This window comes from Pan troglodytes, chromosome 2 (assembly GCF_028858775.2).
Source record: "Pan troglodytes isolate AG18354 chromosome 2, NHGRI_mPanTro3-v2.0_pri, whole genome shotgun sequence".
Lineage (NCBI taxonomy): Eukaryota > Metazoa > Chordata > Mammalia > Primates > Hominidae > Pan > Pan troglodytes.
The window spans coordinates 183,829,133-183,856,511 of record NC_086015.1 but is presented as its reverse complement, the minus strand read 5'-3'; the positions used below and the strand labels follow the sequence as shown (position 1 = coordinate 183,856,511).

Below are 27,379 nucleotides of genomic sequence, written 5' to 3'. Positions count from 1 at the left end.
TGGCCAAATGGGCCAAGATAAAGCAGCAAAGGAGATAAATAAAGTTAATGGGAAACTGACAGGAAAGAAAAACTCATAAAAGCCAAGAGAGGAAAATGTTTTAACAGGGAAAGAACAGGTGAGTTTAATGCTGCTGCTAGATTGGGTAAGTTGATGATGAAAGAGTCCGCTGAGTAGGAAGCATGCTGATGGCAACAAGGGTAGTTTCTGAGGTGTGTATGGCAAAATACACTACAAACAAAGTTAAACAGAAAGCCTCCAAAAACAGACTGGGAGAAAAATATTTACACACACACACACACACACACACACACACACAGAGAGAGAGAGAATACTATCCATAACACAGAAAGCACTGCTATAATTCAATAAGATCACTGAGTAGGGAAAAACTGGGCAAAGAATATGATAAAGAAATTCTTAGAAGAAATGTGATGCTGAGTCTCACTTATTAGGGAAATGTCCATTAACTATGAGATACTGTATTTTGTTCTCTATATTGTAAAATATTTAATATTTCATAATATCCAGGTATGCAAAGATACTCTCATATTTTTGGAGAATATGTAAAGCCTTTTTGAAGAATAATTTAGTGTTACCTATCAAAATAAAATTGCTTAAATCTGTTTTCCATTAATTTTACTTCTAAGTATTTTTCCTGTAGAGATATTTACATAGGTATGCAAGATTATGTCATATTTCACCAAATCTAATTTCATTGATTAAAAGATGCATCTCGATTTCAGAGATATAAAAATGTGAAAAAAAGTATAACCAGAATTGATGAAATGCAGTATTGTCAAGATGTGCATTGCAGCACTGTTTATAAAGTTATAATTGATAATACTGAATTTTAAGCTTCTGTAAAAAGACTAAGGTAGATCTAAATGTACTGACATGGAAACATGGCCACTATTGTTAAGTGAAAAGAATGGATTTGCAGAATAATATTTACTATATGATTATATTTATGTAGGACAAAATTGACATATGTAAATATTTATAGCTTCATTTAAAAATGCTGGTTAGGTAAACACTAAACAGTGGTACTCTCTTACAAGTAGGATTGGCATGGAGGTGAAATACATCTTTTTCTTTTACTTCATACATAGAAGTATTTTTTCTACATTATTTTTGCAGAACAAATAAACTTTATGTTTTAGCCTGTGCAACTTGATTTGGTGAATTTAAGGGAATAAGACAGTAAAAGGGTAACATCTTCTTTAGCATGTTGGAATTAAATTGAGCATTTCAACAACAAAGCTTATAAAACTACGGGTTTTGTTTCCAAAGCTAGATCTGGATGAATGCAAATAGAGTTATGGTCTAGAACTTGTAGAATTCGAGTGAGAACTAGGTGATATGAGATTCTGTGATGAGATACCATTTTAAGGCAGAATTGTAGAATTTGGAGAAAGCATGGGCATTTCGTCTAGAAGTAAATATCATATAATTGTTATCCTCAAATTCAGGAAATGGAATCTTTGAGAAATGAGACATGGGATCCTCAGAGCTTCAGTTGCTAGACTTCTTATGCCCATGTGGTATAAGGGCATGGAACTTACCTATGTAACTGTTTCTGTAGGACATATTCCTAGAAGTAAAATTAATGGAAAGATGAAAAAGACTCCACAGTCATGCATTTGGCAGCTACAGCTGACACTGAGAGGGGTGCTTCAACTCATTGGCACAGGTCGAGGCAGCTCAGTATTCATATTAAAAACTGGGATGGTAAATTAGGTAATTTTAAGATACATGGGTGATAATACCAATTATTTTATTTTTATTTTTTGCTGTATTAAAAGGTAATTAAATGTGATTGGTTTCCTTAGCTCTTGTGAAGGTATTTTCGTAGGTGAATAGTTTTGTTCCAATTGATGTTTCTGTGAGGGCTGATTGCTGGAAGTCTTGTTCTGCCATTTCCCTCCCCACCTTTGACCCAACACCAATAATTTTAGAAAGCAGCATTGCCACAACATATCCCAAGTATAAATAACTATGTACCATCTTAACATAAGCTGAATACTAACATTTTCATTAGTTGGAATGACTACACTATTATAAAATAAGTAATGATCATTTATAAAGGATTAAATGTCATTATATCTAAAATTCCACTATTACATGCAGGTCAAATTTCTTCTACAAGTTGAGCCTTTCTCCCCAGCCTTTAATCATTGTAGAAAGGGGGAATAAAATGCTTTGCTAATTCTAGTCTTTAAAGGCACTAAGTCCACAAGATTAAGTTTATGGAAAACAATGTAGGCACAAAGAGACAAAGCTCCTACAGGAGGATTTCAGAACTATAGTAACAAACAAATCGACTGTAAAAAGACATTTTTAGGACAGTCGAAATATGAATCTGAAATGGTTATTAGATGATATTGAAGAATAGTTGATTTTTATAGGTGTGATAATGATATTGTGCTTATGTTAGATAACATTAACCACTCTTCTACCAATACATGCTCATGTATTTAGGGATGTAATGTCATGATGTCTTTGATTATCTTTTTACTTGAGCAAAAGATACAGATGATGCTAACATGGCAAAATATGAATGCTAAATCAAGGTGATGCGTATATAGCAGTTATTTATACTCTGCTTTCTATTCCCATATACATTTAAAATATTTATAATAAAAGTTTAACAATGTCTAGGTAAAATAAAATTCCAAAGAGCAAAAAAAGATTACAGATGATTATTGGATACGTAAAATTAATTCATGCACAGCATCCCTTCTTTAATCACTTTGTCTCAAGGAGCCTCGGTTTAACTTACCGAGAAAATGAAAGGATTAGATTAGTTGATTGTTTTGTCCTTTCCAGTTCTGAGATACTATACAAGAGAGACTATAACTCAAATGCCTACCCGTGCCAAGCAGGTAATTCAAATTAGTGAACTGGTAAAGTGCTTTGTTGGTCTAAAGGGGGCGCCTCTCCAGCGGAACATTGCCTTTTGATAATGGGGATTGTGTCACCTACCCTTTTTCAAGCGGAGGAAATACAGACGTTTATGCGAAATTCCACACTTTAAATGTTAGCAAACAAAAATGCAAAGAAAAATGCAAGTGTGGGAGTGGTGCCGGAGGGGCTACCACACCGCGCCACAAGTGTGCGGCCTCCGCGCGGTCCGCGTCTGTGATCGACTGGGACATCCGCGATGGGGCAGGTGAGTGCGGTGAGGAAGGCTGGCCGACTGAAACAGGCGACGATCAGAACATCCCAGTGATGCCAGAGAGAGAGTTCTGTTTCCAAACACCAGTTCACTTCGGTCTACTTTCACCTACTGTAGTAGCTCAAATCTACACAACACAGCAAACACACCTTGAAAAGAAACTTAGTTTATAATCTCTGTTGGCTCCCGTCTTCCCCCAGGCAATCGGAGGATCGTGTGGTTTACTTCCAGCCAGCTGCCCCGTGGTCCTCCAGCCAGCTCCGGGGGCCACAGGTTTCACACGCTCCGGGAGCGATCCGAGAGCCGCCTTTTCGTGGAAAGTTACGCTGCCGCCTGGCAACCCCCGGGAACCTCGGGAGGGGCAAGTTGCTGCTCATCCCTCAGTGCTCAAGGTAAAAAAAAAAGGTTCTTCGGCCTGCAGGCAGGGAGTTCTCAACCGGAAGTTTCGCCTTCGGGCTGGAGCGTTTCCTGTTTGGTAACTAAGGACGCGGGAAGGTTGCTAGGGCTCCCGCGGCAATTGCCGCGGCACTGTGCAGGTGCCTGGGCTTGACGCGGGTGCTGCTCACCCGCTGTACAAGAAGGCGGATCTTTGCTCTGTATCTTCTCTATCCGTTTGCAGTCATGAGTAGCGAATTCCTGGCTGAGCTGCACTGGGAGGATGGGTTCGCCATCCCGGTGGCAAACGAGGAGAACAAGCTACTGGAAGATCAGGTGAGATCAATTGAGGCAGGCGGGAGGAAGCAGAGAGAGCCTGTTGGGGGCGTTTTCTGGTTGGCAGTACCACCCCAGCCCTTTTATTTCTCCCCTTTCCTAATCCTGTGCTTCCTCTAACACTCCCCCGCGCCATCGCCCTCCTCCCTTACCCTGTCTGCCTATTTCAGTAATTGTTAAGCATTTAAAAATGCTATTAAAACCATAATTGACATTTAGGGTTATAAAGCTCGAATTATTACTCCCTTCCTCATGCCCACTCCTCTTACTTATTTCATTCCTCCTGGCGGGAGAGGAAAGGCTGGTTCCGGCGCCCGCTTTTTCCTTGCTCAAAAATTAAAGAGCTACTTGGAAAAGAACTTCTGAGGTTTGCATAGCAACGGTTATTTGCGCACGTTTATAAATTAAACTCCAGAAGGTTCATATTTCTTTGTGAGTTTTTGTCTGTAATGTTTAAAGCTGAAAGTGACTTGAGATGTTTTCAAGAGGAACAGCCCAGTAAGAATGAAATGTGCAGTTTACAGTTTTTCAAAGAGAAGATCGAGTTGTCACAGATTAACATAAGAAATTTTACGTTGTAAGGACGAACTTACACTAACTACAATTCATAGCAGTTGTTAAAAAAAAAAAAATTGCAGGCCGGGCGCAGTGGCTCACACCTGAGGCGGAGGATCCCTAAAAGCCAGGAGTAAACAAGCTTGAACAACAAAGCGAGACCCCCCACAAACCCCTCCCACCACGTCTCTACGAAAAAATAAAAATAAAAAAATAAAAAATTGCAACCGGGTCAGCAGATTTTGAAAAACTTTGGTGGTGGTATGTTGTGTAGAAGAAGGTCCAAGAATAACAGATGATGCTTACACAACTTTATAAAACGGAACAGAAAGTTTTCTCAGCTCTAAAAAAGGAAAATGAAAACCCTGTTACTCTACCTTTTGAAAACAATGGAAATGCTTTTTAACACGTTCTGACCTATTTACTCATGTGTAATTTAGAAGACTGCAATTTTTCCCCAAAGGAGGGCAATATTAGAAAATGTAAGGGATCTAGCACTGAGTACCGAGGAATTAATACTAAGTATCCAGCCCTGGGTTCAGATCCTATTTACCAACCCTAATCCTGCTTCTTTTTTTGTAAAGCGGAGATGGAGATAAACAAACTAATTACTTCGCGGGCTCTAGGGACATAATATGGGTTAAGGTTCCATCCAAATTTTAGGTTTTAGTATTCTTGCCATAATATGTGTCACACAGGATTTTTATGTACATATTACGTATATTAGCTATTTTAAAAAATTATAGAGCCGTATAAAGAAGAAAAATGAGCACCACAATTGCATTACATAAATAAACTCTGACATTTAAAAAGCAACTCCTGTAAATTTAAGATATTCAAACAGAATAGAAGGGTATGAGATAAAAACATAAGGTATTCCCTCTCCAAAGTGTCCACTGTACTGTAGAAATGATTACCATGGCATTAAACACACATTTCAGACATCTTGGTATACAGATATACAGAAAGAAGAGAAAAATGAGTATTATAATGGAATTATATATATGCGGTTTTTAACACAAAATATTTATTTTAGTATTTGAGAGAAGAAAAAGCAGTTGTTGAATTTCAGGTAAATATTACTTGATCACAAGAGGTGCTGATTGCTAAAAAATTCCTCTAAGTTAAGAAAAAATTAAATGGTTAATGTTTCTAAGAACTCTATATTTCAAATACAGATTACTGAATGTCTCTGATTTTAAAGAATAAGTCAGCACTCTTACACATTTTCCCACCTCCTTTTCCCCTATTAAAAATAATGGTTTTATCATTTTTAATATTATCAAGTTTTATTTGCATTTGATTCAATGCCCTTAATTTATCACAAGTGTTTAGTGTTAGTTTTATACTTGATTTGCTTTAATGGTCCTTACTGCAGTCACTTTTATTCAGTTTATCTTTCTTGAACTTTTCATTTTGATTTGTCTTTTGGCTGGCTGGATTTTATCCTCAAATGATTGTTGCAAGAAGGGCCCATAGTACTGTGATTTTATATATATATATATTTTATTATTATTATTATACTTTAAGTTTTAGGGTACATGTGCACAACGTGCAGGTTTGTTACATATGTATACATGTGCCATACTGGTGTGCTGCACCCATTAACTCATCATTTACATTAGGTATATCTCATAATGCTATCCCTCCCCGCTGCCCACACCCCACAACAGGCCCCAGTGTGTGATGTTCCCCTTCCTGTATCCAAGTGTTCTCATTGTTCAATTCCCACCTATGAGTGAGAACATGCGGTGTTTGGTTTTGGTTTTTGTCCTTGCAATAGTTTGCTGAGAATGATAGTTTCCAGCTCCATCCATGTCCCTACAAAGGACATGAACTCATTTTTTATGGCTGTACAGTATTCCATGGTGTATATGTGCCACATTTTCTTAATCCAGTCTATCATTGTTGGACATTTGGGTTGGTTCCAAGTCTTTGCTGTTGTGAATAGTGCTGCAATAAACATACGTGTGCATGTGTCTATAGCAGCATGATTTATATTCCTTTGGGTATATACCCAGTAATGGGATGGCTGGGTCAAATGGTATTTCTAGTTCTAGATCCTTCAGGAATCGCCACACTGTCTTCCACAATGGTTGAACTAGTTTACAGTCCCACCAACAGTGTAAAAGTGTTCCTATTTCTCCACATCCTCTCCAGCACCTGTTGTTTCCTGACTTTTTAATGATCGCCATTCTAACTGGTGTGAGTTGATATCTCATTGTGGTTTTGATTTGCATTTCTCTGATGGCCAGTGATGATGAGCATTTTTTCATGTCTGTTGGCTGCATAAATATCTGCTTTTGAGAAGTGTCCGTTCATATCCTTTCCTCACTTTTTGATGGGGTTGTTTGTTTTTCTCTTGTAAATTTGTTTGAGTTCTTTGTAGATTCTGGATATTAGCCCTTTGTCAGATGAGTAGATTGCAAAAATTTTCTCCCATTCTGTAGTTTGCCTGTTCACTCTGATGGTAGTTTCTTTTGCTGTGCAGAAACTCTTTAGTTTAATTAGATCCCATTTGTCTATTGTGGCTTTTGTTGCTATTGCTTTTGGTGTTTTAGACATGAAGTCCTTGCCCATGCCTATGTCCTGAATGATATTGCCTAGGTTTTCTTCTAGGGTTTTTATGGTTTTAGGTCTAACATTTAAGTCTTTAATCCATCTTGAATTAATTTTTGTATAAGGTGTAAGGAAGGAATCCAGTTTCAGCTTTCTATGTATGGCTAGCAGGTTTTCCCAGCACCATTTATTAAATAGGGAATCCTTTCCCCATTTCTTGTTTTTGTCAGGTTTGTCAAAGATCAGATAGTTGTAGATGTGTGGTATTATTTCTGAGGCCTCTGTTCTGTTCCATTGGTCTATATCTCTGTTTTGGTACCAGTACCATGCTGTTTTGGTTACTGTAGCCTTGTAGTATAGTTTGAAGTCAGGTAGCGTGATGCCTCCAGCTTTGTTCTTTTGGCTTCAATGAGAACAAAGACACAACATACCAGAATCTCTGGGACACATTTAAAGCAGTGTGTGGAGGGAAATTTATAGCACTAAATGCCCACAAGAGAAAGCAGGAAAGATCTAAAATTGACACCCTAACATCACAATTAGAAGAACTAGAGAAGCAAGAGCAAACACAGTCAAAAGCTAGCAGAAGGCAAGAAATAATTAAGATCAGAGCAGAACTGAAGGAGATGGAAACACAAAAAACCCTTCAAAAAATCAATGAATCCAGGAGCTGGTTTTTTGAAAAGATCAACAAAATTGATAGACCGCTAGCAAGATTAATAAAGAAGAAAAGAGAGAAGAATCAAATAGATGCAATAAAAAATGATAAAGGGGATATCACCACCAATCCCACAGAAATACAAACTACCATCAGAAAATACCATAAACACCTCTACGCAAGTAAACTAGAAAATCTAGAAGAAATGGATAAATTCCTGGACACATACACCCTCCCAAGACTAAACCAGGAAGAAGTTGAATCTCTTAGTAGACCAATAACAGGCTCTGAAATTGAGGCAAAAATTAATAGCTTACTAACCAAAAAAAGTCCAGCACCAGATGTATTCACAGCCAAATTTTACCAGAGGTACAAGGAGGAGCTGGTACCACTCCTTCTGAAACTATTCCAATCAATAGAAAAAGAGGGAATTCTCCCTAACTCATTCTATGAGGCCAACATCATCCTGATACCAAAGCCTGGCAGAGATACAACAAAAAAAGAGAATTTTTAGTCCAATATCCCTGATGAACATCGATGCAAAAATTCTCCATAAAATACTGGCAAACCGAATCCAGCAGCATATCAAAAAGCTTATCCACGATGATCAAGTGGGCTTCATCCCTGGGATGCAAGGCTGGTTCAACATATGCAAATCAATAAAAGTAATCCAGCATATTAACAGAACCGGAGACAAAAACCACATGATTATCTCAATAGATGCAGAAAAGGCCTTCGACAAAATTCAACAGCCCTTCATGCTAAAAATTCTCAATAAATTAGGTATTTATGGGCCGTATCTCAAAATAATAAGAGCTATTTATGAAAAACCCACAGCTAATATCATACTGAATGGGCAAAAACTGGAAGCATTCCCTTTGAAAACTGGCACAAGACAGGGATGCCCTCTCTCACCACTCCTATTCAACATAGCGTTGGAAGTTCTGGCCAAGGCAATCAGGCAGGAGAAAGAAATAAAGGGTATTCAATTAGGAAAAGAGGAAGTCAAATTGTCCCTGTTTGCAGATGACATGATTGTATATCTAGAAAACCCCATCGTCTCAGCCCAAAATCTCCTTAAGCTGATAAGCAACTTCAGCAAAGTCTCAGGATACAAAATCAATGTGCAAAAATCACAGGCATTCTTATACACCAATAACAGACAAACAGAGAGCCAAATCATGAGTGAACTCCCATTCACAATTGCTTCAAAGAGAATAAAATATCTAGGAATCCAACTTACAAGGGATGTGAAAGACCTCTTCAAGGAGAACTACAAACCACTGCTCAACAAAATAAAAGAGGACACAAACAAATGGAAGAACATTCCATGCTCATGAATAGGAAGAATCAATATCGTGAAAATGGCCATACTGCACAAGGTAATTTACAGATTCAATGCCATCCCCATCAAGCTACCAATGACTTTCTTCACAGAATTGGAAAAAACTACTTTAAAATTTATATGGAACCAAAAAAGAGCCTGCATTGCCAAGTACTGTCATTTTAATTTCTTGCATCCTAGATTGCCAGTCTACTTCCTTGCATTGCCTGCTTTAAGTTTATACATCTTAAAGCATCAGATCTTCAAGGTACTCTTCTATTCCTTCTGCCCTCTACTTCCCACCCACTTCCTTCTGGAGTGCTGTATTTTCCAATATGTACAGATTTTCCCACAGGCCTGTTTTACAACTGTTACCTTCGAAATTCTCTTTATTCCTCTGCTGAGTTGAGGCTGTATTTCCTAGATCACATACCTTCGTTTTTCTTGTGTAGGCATACCTTCAAGATATTGTGAGTTCAGTTCCAGACCACTGCAACAAAATGAACGTTGCAATAAAGCAAGTCACACAGTGCATGTAAAAGTTATGTTTACTTTTACTTCAGTCTATTAGGTGTTCAATAAAAAATTCAAAACGTGTGCATACCTTAATTGAAAATACTTTATTGTTAAAAAAAATACTAACAAGTATCTGAGCCTTCAGTGAGTTGTAACCATTTTGCTGGTAGAGAGTCTTGTTTTGATGTTGATGTTTGCTGACTGATCAAGGTGGTGGCTGAAGGTTCAAGTGGCTGCGCCAATTTTTTAAAATAAGAGAACAATGAACTTTGCCGCATCAACAGATTCTTCCTTTCATGAAAGATTTTTCTGTAGCATGCAATAATGTTTGATAACATTGTATGCACAGTAGAACTTTCAAAGGTGGAGTCAATTCTCCAATACCCTGCTGCTGCTTTATCAAATAAGCTTGTGTAATATTCTAAATTCCTTTTAATTTCAACAATGTTCACAGCATCTTCACTAGGAGTAGATGCTATCTCAAGGAACTGCTTTCTTTGCTCATCCATAAGAAACAACTCCTCATCTGTTCAAGTTTGTTAATAAAATTGCAGCAATTCAGTCACATCTTCAGGCTCCCCTTTTGATTCTAGTTCTCTAGCTATTTCTACCTTATCTGCAGTTACTTCCTCTATTGAAGTCTTGAACCTCTCAAACTCATCCATAAGGGCTGGAATATTCTTCTTCTAAACTCCTATTAATACCGATATTTTGGTCTTCTCTTATGAATCATGAATGTTCTTAATGGCATCAATAATGATAAATCCTTTCCAGAAGGTTTTCAATTTACCTTGCTCAGATCCATCGTAGGAATCACTATCTATGGCAGATATAGCCTAACAAAATGTATTTCTGAAGTAAGTCTTGAAAGTCAAAATTTCTTGTTGATCCATGGTCTGCAGAATGTTCTGTTAACAGGCATGAAAACATTAATCTCTTTGTACGTCTCCATCATAGCTCTTGGGTGACCGGGTGCATTGTCAGTTAGCATTAATTTTTTGTTTGTTTGTTTGAGATGGAGCCTTATTCTGTCATCATCCAGGATGAGGTGCGGTGGTGTGATCTTGGCTCACTGCAACCTCTAACTCCTGGGTTCAAGCGATTCTCCTTCCTCAGCCTTCTGAGTAGCTGGAATTACAGGCATGTGCCACCATGACTGGTTAATTTTTGTATTTTTAGTAGAGATGGAGTTTCACCATGTTGGCCAGGCTGCTCTTGAACTCCTGACCTTAAGTGATCTGCCTGCCTTGGCCTCCCAAAGTGCTGGGATTACAGGTGTGAGCCACCACACCTGGCCCAATGAGCAGTAATATTTTGAGAGGAATTCCTTTTTTTCTGAGCAGCTGGAATCAAGAGTGGGCTTAAAATGTTCAGTAAACCATGTTGTAAACAGACATGTCATCCAGGCTTTTTTTTTTCTATTTATAGAGCACTTGCAGAGTAGATTTAGCATAATTCTGAAGGGCCTTAGGATTTTCAGAATAGTAAATGAGTGTTGGCTTCAACTTAAAGTCACCGGCTGCATTAGCCCCTAAGAGTCAACCTGTCCTTTGAAGCTATGAACCCAGGCATTGACTTCTCCTATTGAGCTATAAAAGTCATAGATGGCATCTTGTTTTAATATATGGCTGTTTCATCTATGTTGAAAATCTGTTGTTTGGTGTAGCCACCTTTATCAATGATCTTAGTTAGATCTTCTAGATAACTTGCTGCAGCCTCTACATCAGAACTTGCTATCTCACTTTGTACTTTTGTGTTGTGGAGATGGTTTCTTTCCTTAAACATCATGAACCCAGCTCTGCTAGTTTTAAACTTTTCTTCTGCAGCTTCCTCACCCTTCTCAGCCTTCATAGAATTGAAGAAAGTTAAGGGCCCTTCTCTGGATTAGGCTTTGGCTTACAGGAATGGTGGTGCATGCCTGTAATCCCAGCTACTTAGGAGGCTGAGGAAGGACAATCGCTTGAACACAGAAGATAGAGGTTGCAGTGAGCCGAGATCATACCACTGCACCTGTAAGCTGACTGTGGCTGATTTAATCCTCTATCTGGACCACTAAATCTTTTGATGCAGGGAAGGCAAACTCCAGAATTGGGGCTTAGCCTTGGAGGGTTCTTGGCTCCACACAGGAAAGAATTCAAGGGTGAGCCAGTGGTGTTAGACAGCAACTTTTATTGAAGTGGCAGTATGCAGCAGCAGAGGTACTGCTCCTTGTGGAGCAGGGATACTTGAAAACAGGTGCCCAGAGTAGCAGCTCAGAGGCAGTTTTGCCATCATATTTATACCCACTTTTAATTATACATATACTTAGGGTCAGATTATGCAGCAGTTTCTAAAACAAGAGTGGTAACTTCCAGGTGATTGGGTTGTTGCTATAGAAAGGAGTGATAACTTTTTTTTTTTTTTTTTTGACACAGAGTCTTGCTCTGTCACCCAGGCTGGAGTGCAGTGACACCATCTTGGCTCACTGCAACCTCTGCCTCCCAGGCTCAAGCATTCTTGTGCCTCAGCCCTGCAAGTAGCTGGGATTACAGGTGCATACCACCACACCTAGCTAGTTTTTGTATTTTTAGTAGACACAGGGTTTTGCCATGTGGGACAGGCTGGTCTCGAACTCCTGGCCTCAAGTGATCCACCAGCCTTGGCCTCCCAATGTGTTGGGATTACAGGTGTGAGCCACCGCATCCAGCCTAAAGGGGTGATCACTTCTGGGTGTTGCCATGGCAATGGTAAACTGACATGGGACGCTGGCAAGCATGTCTTATGGAAAGCTGCTTCCCCTTCATCCCTGCTTTAGCTAGTTCTCAATTTGGTCGAAGCCCTGCCTTTGAGTCTAGACCCACCTCATATTTCACTTTCTCCATATCAGTGATAAGGCTATTTTGCTTTCTTATCATTTGTATGTTCAAGGGAGTAGCACTTTTGATTTATTTCAAGAAATTAAATGAAAAAAAAGTAAAGCAAAAAAAAAAAGAGAAAAAAAGGTACTGTGGTACTTTACATATACAGACATGAAGCACCATCTGTGGAATTAGAGTAAATGAATAAAATCAGTAAAGTGTGTTTTTCCACTAGAAAAAGTGTGGACCTCTGAATATCAAAGCTTCTTAAAGTATTGGTTTAACCAACTCTTTTGATTTTTAGGACCATTTTACTTATAGGTGAGAATACTTTGATATAAAGACCTTTCTTTTCTTCTTTGCCTTGGGTTCTAGGAAATAGTCATAGAAAATTGTCAGCTTTTGTTTAATGTCACTCATCTTCAGGAATTAATTAGACACACACACACACACACACACACACCCCTTCCATACACACCACTGTACCCAACTTAATTACATGATAATACTTGTACACATCCTTAAAAATATTAAGTATATTACATAATTTTTTTTTACAAGGCAGTGGTTGTCATGGGCAAAAACAAATTGTGAATGTGTATTTCCCAGAAAAGGATATTGAAAGTCTGTAATTAGAGAGGTCTTTACTGTTCCTCTGCATTAGAACATGTTTTTAATGTAGTTATGTCCCCATTATGAGGAGAAATAAATCCATAAGAATGATCGATTCGTTAATTCAGTGAGTATTAATCAAGAGATTACTATGTGCCAGGAACAATGATGAAAACACTGAAAAAAAGTAACAATGATTTCAGAAATATTGCATAATATTTGGCTGTGAAGTCAGTGCCCCTTTATAAAGACTTTATTTACATCCATCTCTTTCATTAACAGTGCTCAACAGAGCAGTCAACAGTCTGATGCAGCCTTGTGACGTGTACATGTTTAAAAATTTTTATAGATACTGGTCAAGATAATCATCACTAAAAAAGCATTTTGTGTAGATAAGGAAATTGTGAAACAGGACAATTACAGGACCCCTCTGACATTTTCCCTATGAGACTTATTTCATTATCCAAGTCATTATCTATTTCATTATCTATTGTGGTAAAATGTATTTCCTTAGGAGGTAGTGAGTACCTAATCAGTGGAAGTGTAAAAGCACTGCATGTTGCTGATGTACATTTTGTAGTCGGGGAAATCTTGGAGGTTTCTTCTAATTCTGGGGTTATAGAAATGCTCTGAATCTGGTCATGTGCAAATATATTAAGAATTAATTACATAAAAGAAGATCTGAACAAATGGAGACATTTACATATTTCTGGGTCAGAAGACAATATGATAAAAGTTTCAGTTGTTAAATTATTCTGTATATTCAAGAAAGTTTCAGTGAAAATGCCTAGGGCTCTTTAAAAAAAACTTGACAACTCAATTCCAAAGTTCATTTGGAGGTGAAAGTGTGTGATACTAGACAGAATAGTTGTGATGGTGGTGGTAGTATGTTTTGCCCTACCATACTAAAAAGCTATGCTACTCAAAACGGTGTGGCACTTTTGTAAAGATAAATAAATCAACGAAACACCAGACATCCAGAAGCATATCTTTCCATGTGTGAGAATTTAATATAAAAAGAATGCATTTCAAATCAAAGGAGAGAGATAAACTATTTAATGAATGGTGTATTGCTATTTGTTTTGAAAAAAGAGTTATGAATCTGCTTCCTCTCACATACGAACATAATTTCATGTGCATTACAAATTTTGCTGTAGAATATGTAATTATATAAGTATGAGAAGAAATTATTGGAGACTTTTAAAATAATCTGGGAAAGGCATTCCTCAGTGTAGCACAAAACATAAACATCACCAAAGAAAAGACTGACAGATATAACTCCATACAAATCTAAAACTCTTGTAATTCCTATATCTGTTCTCTCTGTGGATTTTTATGGAGTGCTATTATGTTCTAGGCATTACTCTAGATTGCGAATGTAGGGTGAACAAAATGCATATGCTTCTTGCCATTAAGCTTAAGCAAAAAATTTTTAAGAATGCATATGGTTCCTGTTGTCATTCATCTTATAATCTAGTGGCAAAGATAGAAAATAAATAAACAACAAATAGAAACATAGTTACTAATTGTGGTAAGTTGTTTGAAGGTAATTACTAAATATGAAAAGGTTGCTATGAGAGAAAATAACTGGGAAAAACTGTATTGAATTAAGTGGGCAGGGATGGCCTCTCTAATTTTATATACAAACTGAATAATATGAGGCCCTGAATAATAATATACAAGTAGCCATTAGGGAAGGAAAATGTTCTAGGAAGAGAGACCAGCATATCTGAAGACCCCAAGTCTGGAAGAGTCCTTGGTTTTTTCATTTGTTTTGTTTTTTTGAGACAGGGTCTCATTTTGTTGCGCAGGCTAGAGTGCAGTGGCATGATCTCAGCTGACTACAACCTCTGTCTCCCAGGCTCAAGTGATCCCCCTACTTTAGCTTCCCAAGTAGCTGGGACTACCATTGTGTGCCACCATACCCGGCTAATTTTTTTTTAATTTTTAGTAGAGATGGGTTTTGCCATGTTTGCAAGACTGGTCTTGAACTCCTGGTCTCAAGTGATCTGTCCGCCTTGGCCTCCCAACATGTTGGGATTACAGGCATGAGACATTGTGCCTGGTTCAAAGGGGTAATAACTTCTGGGTGTTGCCGTGGCAAAGGTGAACTGACATGGCACACTGGTGAGCATGTCTTATAGAAACCTGCCTCCGCCTGAACCTGTTTTAGCTAGTCCTCAATTTGGTCTGGTGTCTGAGTCCTGCCTCTGGAGTCTGGACCCATCCCTACGTCACTTTCTCCATATCAGCAATAAGGCTATTTTGCTTTCTTATCATTTGTGTGTTCAAGGGAGTAGCGCTTTTAATTTCCTTCAAGAACATTTCCTTTGTATTCACAACTTGGTTAATTGTTTGGTGCAAGAGGCTGAGTTTTTGGCCTCTGTCAACTTTGGGCCTTCATCATTTCTAGCTTTTGATTTTTATACATAGAGGCCATCGTAAGGTTATTAACTGGCCTAATTTCAATATTGTGTTTCAAGGAATAGAGAGGCCCCAAAAGAGGGAGAGAGATGAGGGAGGCCTGATCAGTGGTGCAGTCAGAACAGATACAACATTTTTTGATTAAGTTCATTGTCTTAGAGAGGCACGGTTTGTGGCACCCCAAAACAATTACAATAGTAACATCAACGCTCACTGATCACTGATAACCATAACAGATATAATAATAATGAAAAAATTTTAAATATTGCAAGAGGTACCAGAATGTGACATAGAGACACAAAATAAGCACATGCTATTGGAAAAATGATGCTAATAGACTTGCTAGACACAGGGTTGCCACAAACCTTCACTTTGTTAAAAATGTGCCATTGGAGAAGTACACTAAAGTGCAATGAAATGGAGTGTGTCTGTATTATTCCCTTATTTTGATAGAATAGTTTCTTGTGTCTCCATAAGAAGACTGTTTGAGATGTAAACACTCTGAATCTTTGAATCTCTGAAAATATCTTTATTTACACTCACATCTGATGGTACTTTGACTGGGTAGAAGACACTAAGTTGAAAATAATTTTACTTCAGAATTTGGAATGTATCAATTACCTTCCAGCTGTGTTTCAGTTAGTAATCTGATATTAGTCTGATTTCTGTTTCTTTGTAGTTTACCTTTTTTAAAAAAAAAACTCTGAAAGTATTTAGGGTTTTATCTTTCCATTGCATGTCTTATTTGGGCAACTATATTGATGAACTATATTTTCAAGTTCTTTGTTGCTTTTTTGTAGCACCATGGTCTTGTTTTAGGGGTAAAATATCTTCTCCAATCTGATTGTGTGTGTGTGTGTGTGTGTGTGTATGTGTAATGTGTATGTGTTTAGTTCTTGTCTTTTTTGTCCTGAATTATCTGTTTCTTCTGGGATCTTCTTTGCTTATTTTGGCATCCTGCACATGATGTAAGTTTTCAATAAATATCTGGTGATTGTTACATGTCCCTTTATATTTAAGAAAGAAGCTATAAAATGTTGTTTGGAAACTCTTTGGGGAAGGGCTTTTCAACTTGTGGAGAGTTAATTATGCTTTCATTTAAAAGTCAGAAGTTTGCTCTGGGGACATTATGCAATTATAAATGGCATAATTGATGAAGCAAATAAAAGTCATAAAGCTGTATGTACAAAACACAACAGCTAATTACTTAAAAGCAAGACCTATTATAAATGCAAGTAGACTTTGACAAAAGTACAGTTACAGTGAGCTATTTCATTAATGAGCACCTCAGAATTAGACAACTCTACTAGACAAAAATAAGGATGTAAGGGATATAATACAATAAAAGTAAAAACATAGAGACACCTGTCTCTTGAATAGATAACATACACCTTAAAACATACCCATAAAACATTTACAAGAGTGGATCATGTACTATACCAAAACAAAATCTTAATGCATTAAAAGTCAATGACGAAACTTGAAAGCATTATGCTAAGTGAATAACCCAGAAACAAAAGGCCAAATATTGCATGATTGCATTTATATGAGGTACCTAGAGTAGTCAAATTCATAGAGATGGAAAGTGGAATGGTGGATGTCAGGGGCTGAGAGGAGCAGGGAATGGGGAGTCAGTGTTTATCTGTATAGAGGTTCAGGGAAGATGAAAAAGTTCTGTAGATGGATTGGTGGTAATGGTTGTATAACAGTGTGAATGTACTTATTGCCACTGAACTGTACACATAGCAATGGTTAAAATGGAAAGTTTTATGTTGTATATTTTAACAAAATTAAAAAATTATAATCCCTAAAATGCTGTAGAAACAAACATTTTGTAGGTCACATTATTTGATGATAAGCCAATAGAATTTATAATAGATTATTTTTAAATTATTTTTAAAAATTATTAAATAATTAAAAATGATCCTCCGTATTAAATACTTAGGCATGTTTCTGAGAAATATTCTTGGGTGGCCCTTATATGAAAAAGAAATTGAAAAGGAAAAATCACCTTTTAGAAAACAATAAAGAGACTGCTTTATGCCCAGATCCATGGGAAACAGCAAAAATTTTATTTAAAGAAAACGTATAGCCTTAAATGCCTTTTTAATTCAATCATTAAGACAAAAAGTAAAGAAACTAAGAACTCATTTTAATAACTTTTTTAAAAAAGAACAGGAAACGAGAGGGAATTAAAAGTTTAATGACACAAAAAGCAAAAAAAAATATTTAATATTAGTATAGGACATACAAATGAGTAAATTAGTATTTTTTTCTTAAATTGAAATTCTAATATTTCCTTTCACACTTCAGTGGATTATGTTGTGTACCCTCAGGAGATATCCCTGACTTTGGGGACTGTAGCTCCAGACCTCAAAAAGCATATTTTTATTTTGTTGAGCTTATATGCTGCTTTGAGGGATAGTATATTCTAATAATCCTGAGAATCTGTCTTATAATTTCCCAAGGATTTATTTTGTTTAACATTTACACAGTTTTGTTTCCAGTCAAAGTTATAATTCAAAGGTAAACAAAATACATTAAGCAACAGTTTCTAGGTACATAAGAGTCAGTTGTTCTGTTCTCTTAAACTTAGCCCAGTTCAATGGGGTTTGAAAAGGAGTTCTTGGAGAAGAAATCATGCTTGATGCCTAGTGACTATTCACATTTATGGTTCCTGCTCTGTTTTTGTTACATCTTGTTAGTATGCTCTTGTTCGCTTAAGATATCTTGTGGTTTAGGCCGGGTGTGGTGGCTCATGCCTGTAATCCCAGCACATTGGGAGGCTGAAGTGGGCAGATCACCTAAGGTCAGGAGTTCGAGACCAGCCTGGCCAACATGGTGAAACACCTTCTCTACTAGAAATACCAAAAAAAAAAAAAAAAAAAAATTAGCCAGATGTAGTGGTGGGTGCCTGTAATCCCAGCTACTCAGGAGGCTGAGACAGCAGAATCTCGTTGAACTCGGGAAGCAGAGGTTACAGTGAGCCGAGATCGCGCCACTGCACTCCAGCCTGGGTGATAAGAGCAAGACTCCATCTCAAAAAAAAAAAAAAGATCTCTTGTGGTTTAATAATGGAGTAGAATCTCATTTTTGCCCTATAAAAATATAGTATTGCTGTATGAAAAATGCATTTTTGAGTAGATCTGCTACCGCTGCAAATCTAAGAGAGATTTCCATTCCGTGTAATATGGTGCTAATTTTCCCACAGCAATCTCCAAATCACAACACTATTTTATAACATTTAAAGAATTAGTAGATTTTAGAAGTTCATGTGGACATTTAAAGAAACAAAATGCTATGTTTTTAATGTTTGTGTCCTCCCAAAATTCATATGGTGGTCTCAATCCTCAATGTGATGGTATTTCGAGGTGAAGCCTTTGAGAAGTAAACAGGTCATAGAGGTAGAGCCCTCATGAATGGTGTTGGTGCTCTTTTAAGAAAAGACAAGAGGGAGATGATCTCTTTCTCTGTCATGTGAAGATACAGCAAGAAGGCATCTGTCTGGAAATCAGAAAGAGGGCCCTCACCAGGAATCATATTAGTTGGCACCTTGATCCTGGACTTCCTAGCCTTCAGAACTGTGAGGAATTTCTCATGAATCAAATTAAATTTTGTTTAAGCTACCTAGTCTATGATATTTTTGTTATAGCAGTCCAAATTGACTAAGACAATGTAAATGAAAATTTAATTTTCTTTGATTTTACGTCCTTCATATGGTAAAACTTAATAGGACTTTGGTTAATCATAGTATTTATTATTTACAGTTGTCAAAGCTGAAGGATGAAAGAGCAAGCTTGCAAGATGAGTTACGTGAGTATGAAGAGCGAATTAATTCTATGACTTCTCACTTCAAAAATGTTAAGCAAGAGCTCTCAATTACACAGGTACAGTAACTGAAATTTATGTTGATTATATCGTGTAGTCATGGAACATCTCATAGTATATTTACATCTGTGATTTTTACAGCTATAATAGGAAACCTTAGCATAATTAAACTATTGTGAACATAACCTTGAACATGAAAGTAGATAGAAAAAGGCTTAGAGGAACTAACTACTGGTCCAATTTTTTTTTTTTTTTGAGATGAAGTCTCGCTCTGTTTCCTAGGCTGGAGTACAGTGGCGTGATCTCAGCTCACTGCAACCTCTGCCTCCTGGGTTCAAAAGATTCTCATGCCTCAGCCTCCCGAGTAGCTGGGATTATAGGCACCCACCACCCCCAGCTAATTTTTGTATTTTTGGTAGAGACGGGATTTCACCATGTTGGTCAGGCTGGTCTCGAACTCCTGACCTCAGGTGATCCTCCCGCCTCAGCCTCCCAAAGTGCTGCGACTGCTCCAATTTTAAACAAAAAATTAATCCATATGAAAGGAGAAATCATTATTCAAACAATCTGTATTAGACAGCAGGTTATTTGAGAAAGGTACAATGATGGTGGTGAGAAATGATGGCTATAAGCAGAAACAGAACTAATATAATACATAATAAAATTTCTGTCTCCTTTTTAATTTTTCAGCACAACTCACTGGGGCCATTTTGAGTGGAGGCCAGTAGTCTACACATCTTAGCATTGTTCAAGAATTGAAATTCATAATAATAATCCTGAGATTAAAAAGTTAAATTATACTTAAGAGACTTTATTTAAGATAACTGGGGAAGACATTAGGCATCTTAGAAATGTTAACATAAATATAATAAAAATTAAAACTTGTGGTTATTAAGTAAGCTTCATAATCTGTTCAAGTACAGAAACTCACTCCCTAATGATGCCCAGCAAACCAGGCAGCTCAGCAAACAGCATTGGAGAGTTTTCTAACTTCTATCTCAAACTAGTTTTTTTAAAGTGCATCTACTGTCTGAGAAATAGTATGTAGTTTCAAAAAAATGAACAGTGCCATATTTTAAAAAGCAATTTATAATCAATATAGATAAGTATTTCATGACTTACAAGTCTTATTAGAAAGTTACAAATTTAATAAACTTAAAAACAAACTTAGAATTCTTGAATCTCAATGTGATTGAGTAATTGATAAACTATTTGGAACAACACTTTTCCTTAAGTTGTTAAACTACTGAGCTGGGGATTGGAGAGGCAGAGACTCTGTAGTTGTATCTTATTATCATCAAACCTCAAATGAATAGAGTAATAGAGACAAAAGAATAATAAACCTCCAACAATGGTAGCTTCAGTACTGTAAAATTAATACTAAGTGATAACTTTGAAGCACTGTAAAATTAGTTAACACATACTCTTTTGTTACATAAAACTGAACATAAAGATGTGATTATGTGCTAATATACTCTAGAGAATATTCACAACCATTGGTGTTTAAATAATTATTTAAAAATAATGTCTGTTAATTAGAATATGTGATCAATTCATATAAAACATGTCATTTCTCAACTGTTTTTTAATGGATATTTCTTATTTGTAGATAATAAGTTTTAAGTCTAACTGAAACTTTGGTTTTCTTTAGTTTTCCTAGATCTACGTAGTATCTGAAAACTATTGACAGTATTTTCTCCTAGCACAGTTCATTGACTTTCTTACAACTAGTGAGCAACACCAACTATATTGTAATCACAGTCTAATGTAATGTAGATTTTAGAGTAGTGGAATTAGTAGTACTTAATGTAAGCAATTTATGGGAACTTTGTTTTAATCTAATGGATTATTATAAATATTTTTATTCAAAATTTCTAAAATTTTAAAAGCCTTTTTATCTTGTGTGTTATTCTGTAGTCTCTTTGCAATGCAAGGGAGCGTGAGACTGAAAGTGAAGAACATTTTAAGGCCATTGCTCAAAGAGAATTGGGACGAGTGAAAGATGAAATTCAACGGCTGGAAAATGAGATGGCTTCAATACTGGAAAAGAAAAGTGATAAAGAAGTATATGTTGAAATATTACTTAAAATTCTGTGCTACTTCTCATTCTTCCATCACCAAATGAGCATTGATTTTTTTTTTTCTTGTATGGGAAAGGCATACATTAGTTTCCTAGTGTTTACTTACGTATTTTTTGGACAGTGAAAGGCACATGGAGCTGTGATTTGAATGAAACAATAATAGAATAGTACATTTTCCCATTATTCATTCATCAGCTACTTACTGAGGCTTACTATATGCAAAGTACCATGCTTGCTGCCTGTTATAAAATACTAGGCGTGGTTTATATGTAAGTGTTAGATTTTTAACAGCCACATTTTAAGAAATACTTTTAGTTTTGAATTTCATTTAAAATATTGACCTTTCATATTGATTTATCAGTTTTGTGACTCTAACATTAAACTACTTTAACCTATTTCTATCTTTTCTTTAGTTTATAGTTACTTGATTTGGGAGCTCTTTCCAAATTCTGATTCTTCTCTTTACATGTGCATATACATATGGAAATACACTTACATATTTTATAATGTAATCTTTGTGTATAATTACATACTTATTAATTTGTATTTGTTTATATAGTTGTCTCTGTTTTTTTATGAGTCTAGATTTGTTAAGTGACTAAATATACATAAATGTTTTTATCTCTTTTACTATATTTACTTCAGTTAGAAATGTTTCCAAAATTTCTCTATAAGAGACTTCTTAGGGCAAACAATATGATTGGAAATGGGGCTGAAGGATACTTGTCTTGGATTTGAGTTAGCGTACCAAACATATTATTTTAATTATGATTGCATATATATTTGGGGTGGCTTTGGTGGAATGATTAATGCAGTTGCTGTGAGGGAGCTACCGTAAAGCCTAAAGGCTTTTAAAGCAAGCTTTGGCTCAACTACTGTTCTTGACTTTGTATAGTCATCTCTCCTCTATTTTACAATGAAAGAATTAAGATACAAGCTATATAATTATAGTTTATATTATTAAAATATGGCATATTATAAACATCTGGAAGGCAGGGACAGGATTTCCTCATTTTTAATTTTGCTCCATAGTATATAAAGGTATGTTTTATTTTAGTTTGTATAGTAAGTAATGTTTTGTAATCTCCCCTTTTCTCTCTCTCTTTGGAAATTAGAATGGCATATTTAAAGCCACTCAAAAATTGGATGGTTTGAAATGTCAAATGAACTGGGACCAGCAAGCATTGGAGGCCTGGTTAGAAGAATCAGCTCATAAAGATAGTGATGCTCTCACTCTTCAGAAGTATGCACAACAAGATGATAATAAAATCAGGGTGAGAAATTACAAATTGTAACTGTTAGGTTTTCTCTAAATCTGTAGTATGTCAACCTATTTACCTAAAGTTATACTTAGGATTTTTAAGGCAGCAATTCTTAAACTTCTGAGTCAGAGGCTTCTTGGAGAAGCTAATAAAGCCAAATGTCTTCTCTGTAGAAAAAATGACTATATTCAAATACCCATAAAATATTGCTGACTGTTTCATAGATTCTCTGATTCCCTTTGATTATTTGAGGATTCATGGATCGCAGGTTAAGAATATCCTGATTTATAAGGATGCTCAAAAGCATTTCAGAAGAGAAAGTTTTCCACTAGAACTATTTTAATATATTTTAGCTATTTTGCCTAAAATGTAGTTTAAATATTACATGTAGTTTTTGCTGATTTGAGACTGTAGTGCTATTGATTATGTTATAAAAATCACTTAAAATCTACTTATATCCGGTGATACTAATAAAGCTAGTATTATAAAACATGCTATTTTCTAGTAGATTTAATACCAATGCATTATTTTAAAACTTTCAAATAGGAAATTATAACTTAATCTTTTTTCTAATTTACTTTAAAAATATTAAAAGTCATTTTAGAAACAATTGAGTTTTTATGCAGCTATATGCAAACACATTAGATTAGCGTTTTGGGGTTAAAAGATAAAGATATTTATTATTTCACAGTTTTACATATAAAATAAATGTAAATGTATAGTGTAATACTATTTAATGTTAGATACACTAATAACATTTAAATTAATAGAATGAGAATTATAAGTATCTGTATATAATTACATCATAGGCACTGACTCTGCAATTAGAAAGACTAACTTTGGAATGTAATCAGAAAAGAAAGATACTTGACAACGAACTTACAGAGACTATAAGCGCACAGGTTAGTTTAAGGAAGATTTTTATTTCTTAATTTTCAAGGTGATGTTTGCAAAACCACTTAAATTCACAGAAATGTTCTTTACTCTCTGTTTGACAGTTAGAATTGGATAAAGCAGCACAAGATTTTCGTAAGATTCATAATGAAAGACAAGAACTCATTAAACAATGGGAGAACACAATAGAACAGATGCAGAAGAGGGATGGAGACATAGATAACTGTGCTTTGGTAAAGTAGTTGTTTGGTCCTTGTAATGTTCAGCTGTATTTGTCTCTTTTGTATTTAACTCATTATTCCAAATGTAAATCACATTGTTATTTGAAAGTCACTTTTGTAGCAATATTCAGTAGTTTTGGTAAATATTTTTGAAAGCTGACTCTATATCCATTTGGAAATGTGATGAAGATTATTTGAGTGTAGTATTATAACTCCAAACACAGGATCCTGTCATCTCAGAATTGCGGAACAAGAGAGAGTCAGTAGATACTGTTCTGGCAATAAAACCAATGCCCTGACTTACACATGGCTGTCCAAGGTCCCTTGGATTTAATGTGTATGCTATTTGGCAATAAGTTACAGTAGGGAAATGGAACCTCCATGAACAGCCAAGGGACAAGGAGTCAGAAAAGAAACCTAGACTGCAGTAAAGTTTCACTTTTGAAGCTGAGACACCAATAATGACAAAGAGGCTTGGAAGCGGGGAATACTGCACTGATAACACAGACCAAGTGTTATCTCTTGTTATTTTCAGAGGTAATTTAGGAGAATGTTTTTGGAAAATCATTAAGGAATGAAATAATGGGGAATAAAAGTGGGAAGATTTGAGAAAGAGAAGGAATTCAGAGTCAGGTGAGAAGATGGGTTAAATTCTATCTACTCCATGGAAAGGCATTTGGCAAGCAGCTCAGGCTACTGGGAGTTTAAATTCTGGTATCTGGGTGTGGTTTACTTTTGGTTGTTATATTTTCAATTTCTGTAAGTAACCAACATTTTATCAACAAAACTGGTTATACCTCCCTAGGAGGGACAAAGGAGAACCAATCTTAACTATGAGGTTCTCTTAATTCTCTCTTTTTTTTTTTTTTTTGAGACGGAGTCTTGCTCTGTCACCAAGGCTGGAGTGCAGTGACCTGATCTCTGCTCACTGCAAGCTCCACCTCCCAGGTTCACGCCATTCTCCTGCCTCAGCCTCCGAGTAGCTGGGACTACAGGTGCCCGCCACCATGCCTGGCTAATTTTTTTGGATTTTTAGTAGAGACGGGGTTTCACCGTGTGTTAGCCAGGATGGTCTCGATCTCCTGACCTCGTGATCCACCTGCCTCAGCCTCCCAAAGTGCTGGGATTACAGACATGAGCCACCGTGCCTGGCAGAGGTTCTCTTAATTCTTTTTTTTTTTTTTTTTTTTTTTAAGGAGGTTCTCTTAATTAATGCTGATACTACCTTTTTTTTTTTTTTTTTGAAACTGAGTTTCACTCTTGTCGCCCAGGCTGGAGTGCAATGCCGTGATCTCAGCTCACTGCAATCTCTGCCTCCCGGATTCAAGCAATTCTCCTGCCTCATCCTCCCAAGTAGCTGGGATTACAGGCTCCCGCCACCACGCCCAGCTAATTTTTTGTAGTTTTTTTTAGTAGAGACAGGGTTTCATCATGTTGGCCAGGCTGGTCTCGAACTCCTGACCGCAGGCAATCCACCCGCCTCCCAAAGTGCTGGGATTACAGGCGTGAGCCACCGCACCTGGCCTGCTATTAATATTTCTTAACTTCTCATTGCTTTCAAACATTAAGCTGTTGACTTACAAGGAAGAAGCTGAAGCAAAATTAATGGAAGCAGAGTTTCTTTTGGCCAAGCTTGAGGATTGATTCCTGGGAACCTGGGAGTATAGATTCAAGTTGCCCTGAATATACACTCCAATTAGCAGCAGTTACAAGTTGATTTTTAAAGGGGGAAAAAAGAGCGAGTTCCTGAGTTGTTTATCAAGAATTTACATTGAAATAACATCAGCTATTGATTGGCTATATATTGTTGAGCTGCAGGGTGTGGGTTATAGTATCTGCTGAGGCATTATTAGGTTAATTTATAGCTGCTTGTGGCAATAGCAAGCTGTATCAAGACATGAGTACACAGCTCATAAAAGGGGTGCAGTGGGATGTTATTTCTGTCTGATTTTAATGCCTTTCTGGGCTTGATAATGTAAAATTCTCAGATAAAAATTCTTTTCTCAAGTCATGACTGCTTCCTCTCTGTCAGTCATGTGCGAGATCCAAGATTGCGGATCCACAATCAGTTTTCTCATACAACCCCATGGCTAAAGTAACTCGGTCAGCTGATTTGGCAGAATACACAACTAGTAGCTCCCTGGTCACATTCATAGTGGTTCCTTACTTACATGTTGACATCTCCTGATTGTGCTGTCAGAGACTAAGGAGGGTGCTAAGAGGTGGTTCCGTTAGGCAACAGGATGCTTCTAAGTGTTTGACAACTGCTATCTGAGAATAAAACAAAACAACACATTTTGAAAAAACCCCTGATCTATAGGATTTCTGATTTCTATGGTTTTATTATTTTCATACTGTTACCAGAAAGGGGTCCTGATCCAGACCCTGAAAGAGTGTTCTTGGATCTCATGCAAGAAAGAATCTGAGGCAAATCCACAGAGTAAAAGTGAAAGCAGCTTTATTAAGAAAGCAAAAGGAATAAAGGAATGGCTATTCCATAGGCAAAGCAGCCCTGAGGGCTGGTGGTTGCCCATTTTTATGGTTATTTCTTGATTATATGCTAAACAAGGGGTAGATTATTCATGCCTCCCCCTTTTAGACCATATAGGGTAACTCCCTGACATTGCTAGGGCATTTGAAAACTGCCATGGTGCTGGTGGGAGTGTCTTTTAGCAGACTAATGCATCATAATTAGCATATAATAAGCAGTGAAAATGACCAGAGGTCACTCTCTTTTCCATCTTGGTCAGGGGGGGTTTTAGCTGGTTTCTTTACTGCAAACTTTTTAATCAGCAAGTTCTTTATGACCTGTATCTTGAGCCAACCTCCTGTCTCATCCTGTGACTTAGATTGCCTGTCTGGGAATGCAGCCCCGTAGGTCGCAGCCTTATGTTAACGCTGCTCCTCTTCAAGATGGAGTTGCTGTGGTTCAAATGCCTCTGACGGTAGCATATTGGAGGGTGGAATATTTTATCTCCTAACTGATATTATACTCTTTTGTTCCTCTTCCTGCAAAACAGTTCATTCCTGCCTTCTCAGCGTTTTCTTGTCAGGGGTCTGGTCATAAAATCCTGAAATTGTATTCTTAAAAGAAACAATGTGTAGAAGTGGAAAAATATTTTTCTACTATGCTTTTATTACAGTGTAGAAGTTTTAAAATATTACTTAGTATTACCTATATGAAAATTTTATGATGCATAGCACTATTAAGTATGATGTTGAAGTAGAATTAAAGCATCTGATTAAGTGGTAGAAAAAATCATAAGGCAAGAAACTCTGGATTCATATTCTGAAATATTTAAACTTAGGAAGTTTTGACGTGTCTTTTGAGTGAATGAACACAGTAAATATTTAGAACAACTTAAAAATTGGATTAAACAACTTGAAAATTAAACAATTTTAAAATTTCCTTTTTAAAATATGTTATATCTCAGATGTGTAGCCATTTAATATGCTAATATGTATACATGCAGCATTTCTAAAACCTGTTGATTTCAGAACACATACCTCCTCCCCCAATCTCCTGTGATTAGTTGTTTGGAAGGACCTCATTTTGGAATACATGCAAGTAATACACATTAGGGTAATTTTTTTTCTAATTCATCCAACTTATTGCCATCAGCATCGCTTGTGAAAACAACATCTAATCTTTTTATTTCCCAGCTTTGAAATCTTTTTGTTTTACATGGCTTAAAAGTTGATCTTTAACATGACATTTG

The 27,379-nt window shown here is 36.5% G+C and overlaps 1 protein-coding gene across 5 annotated transcripts in view; it reads left to right on the top strand.

Annotated features, from left to right (window-relative positions):
- CCDC39 (coiled-coil domain 39 molecular ruler complex subunit) overlaps nucleotides 1-27,379 on the top strand; it is a 260,910-nt gene that overhangs the window by 186,911 nt on the left and 46,620 nt on the right. For 3 of the 5 annotated variants that reach the window (XM_054682367.2, XM_003310126.6, XM_063806406.1), the window contains 7 exons: nucleotides 3,379-3,570; nucleotides 3,798-3,889; nucleotides 19,142-19,261; nucleotides 21,120-21,266; nucleotides 22,399-22,557; nucleotides 23,355-23,447; nucleotides 23,544-23,672. In XM_054682367.2, coding sequence (XP_054538342.1) covers nucleotides 3,800-3,889; nucleotides 19,142-19,261; nucleotides 21,120-21,266; nucleotides 22,399-22,557; nucleotides 23,355-23,447; nucleotides 23,544-23,672 — 738 coding nt within the window. In that variant the 5' untranslated portion in view covers nucleotides 3,379-3,570; nucleotides 3,798-3,799. Of the gene's footprint in view, nucleotides 1-3,378; nucleotides 3,571-3,636; nucleotides 3,890-19,141; nucleotides 19,262-21,119; nucleotides 21,267-22,398; nucleotides 22,558-23,354; nucleotides 23,448-23,543; nucleotides 23,673-27,379 lie in introns of those variants that run through there. The other 2 variants (XM_063806408.1, XM_063806407.1) reach the window with 2 other exon arrangements.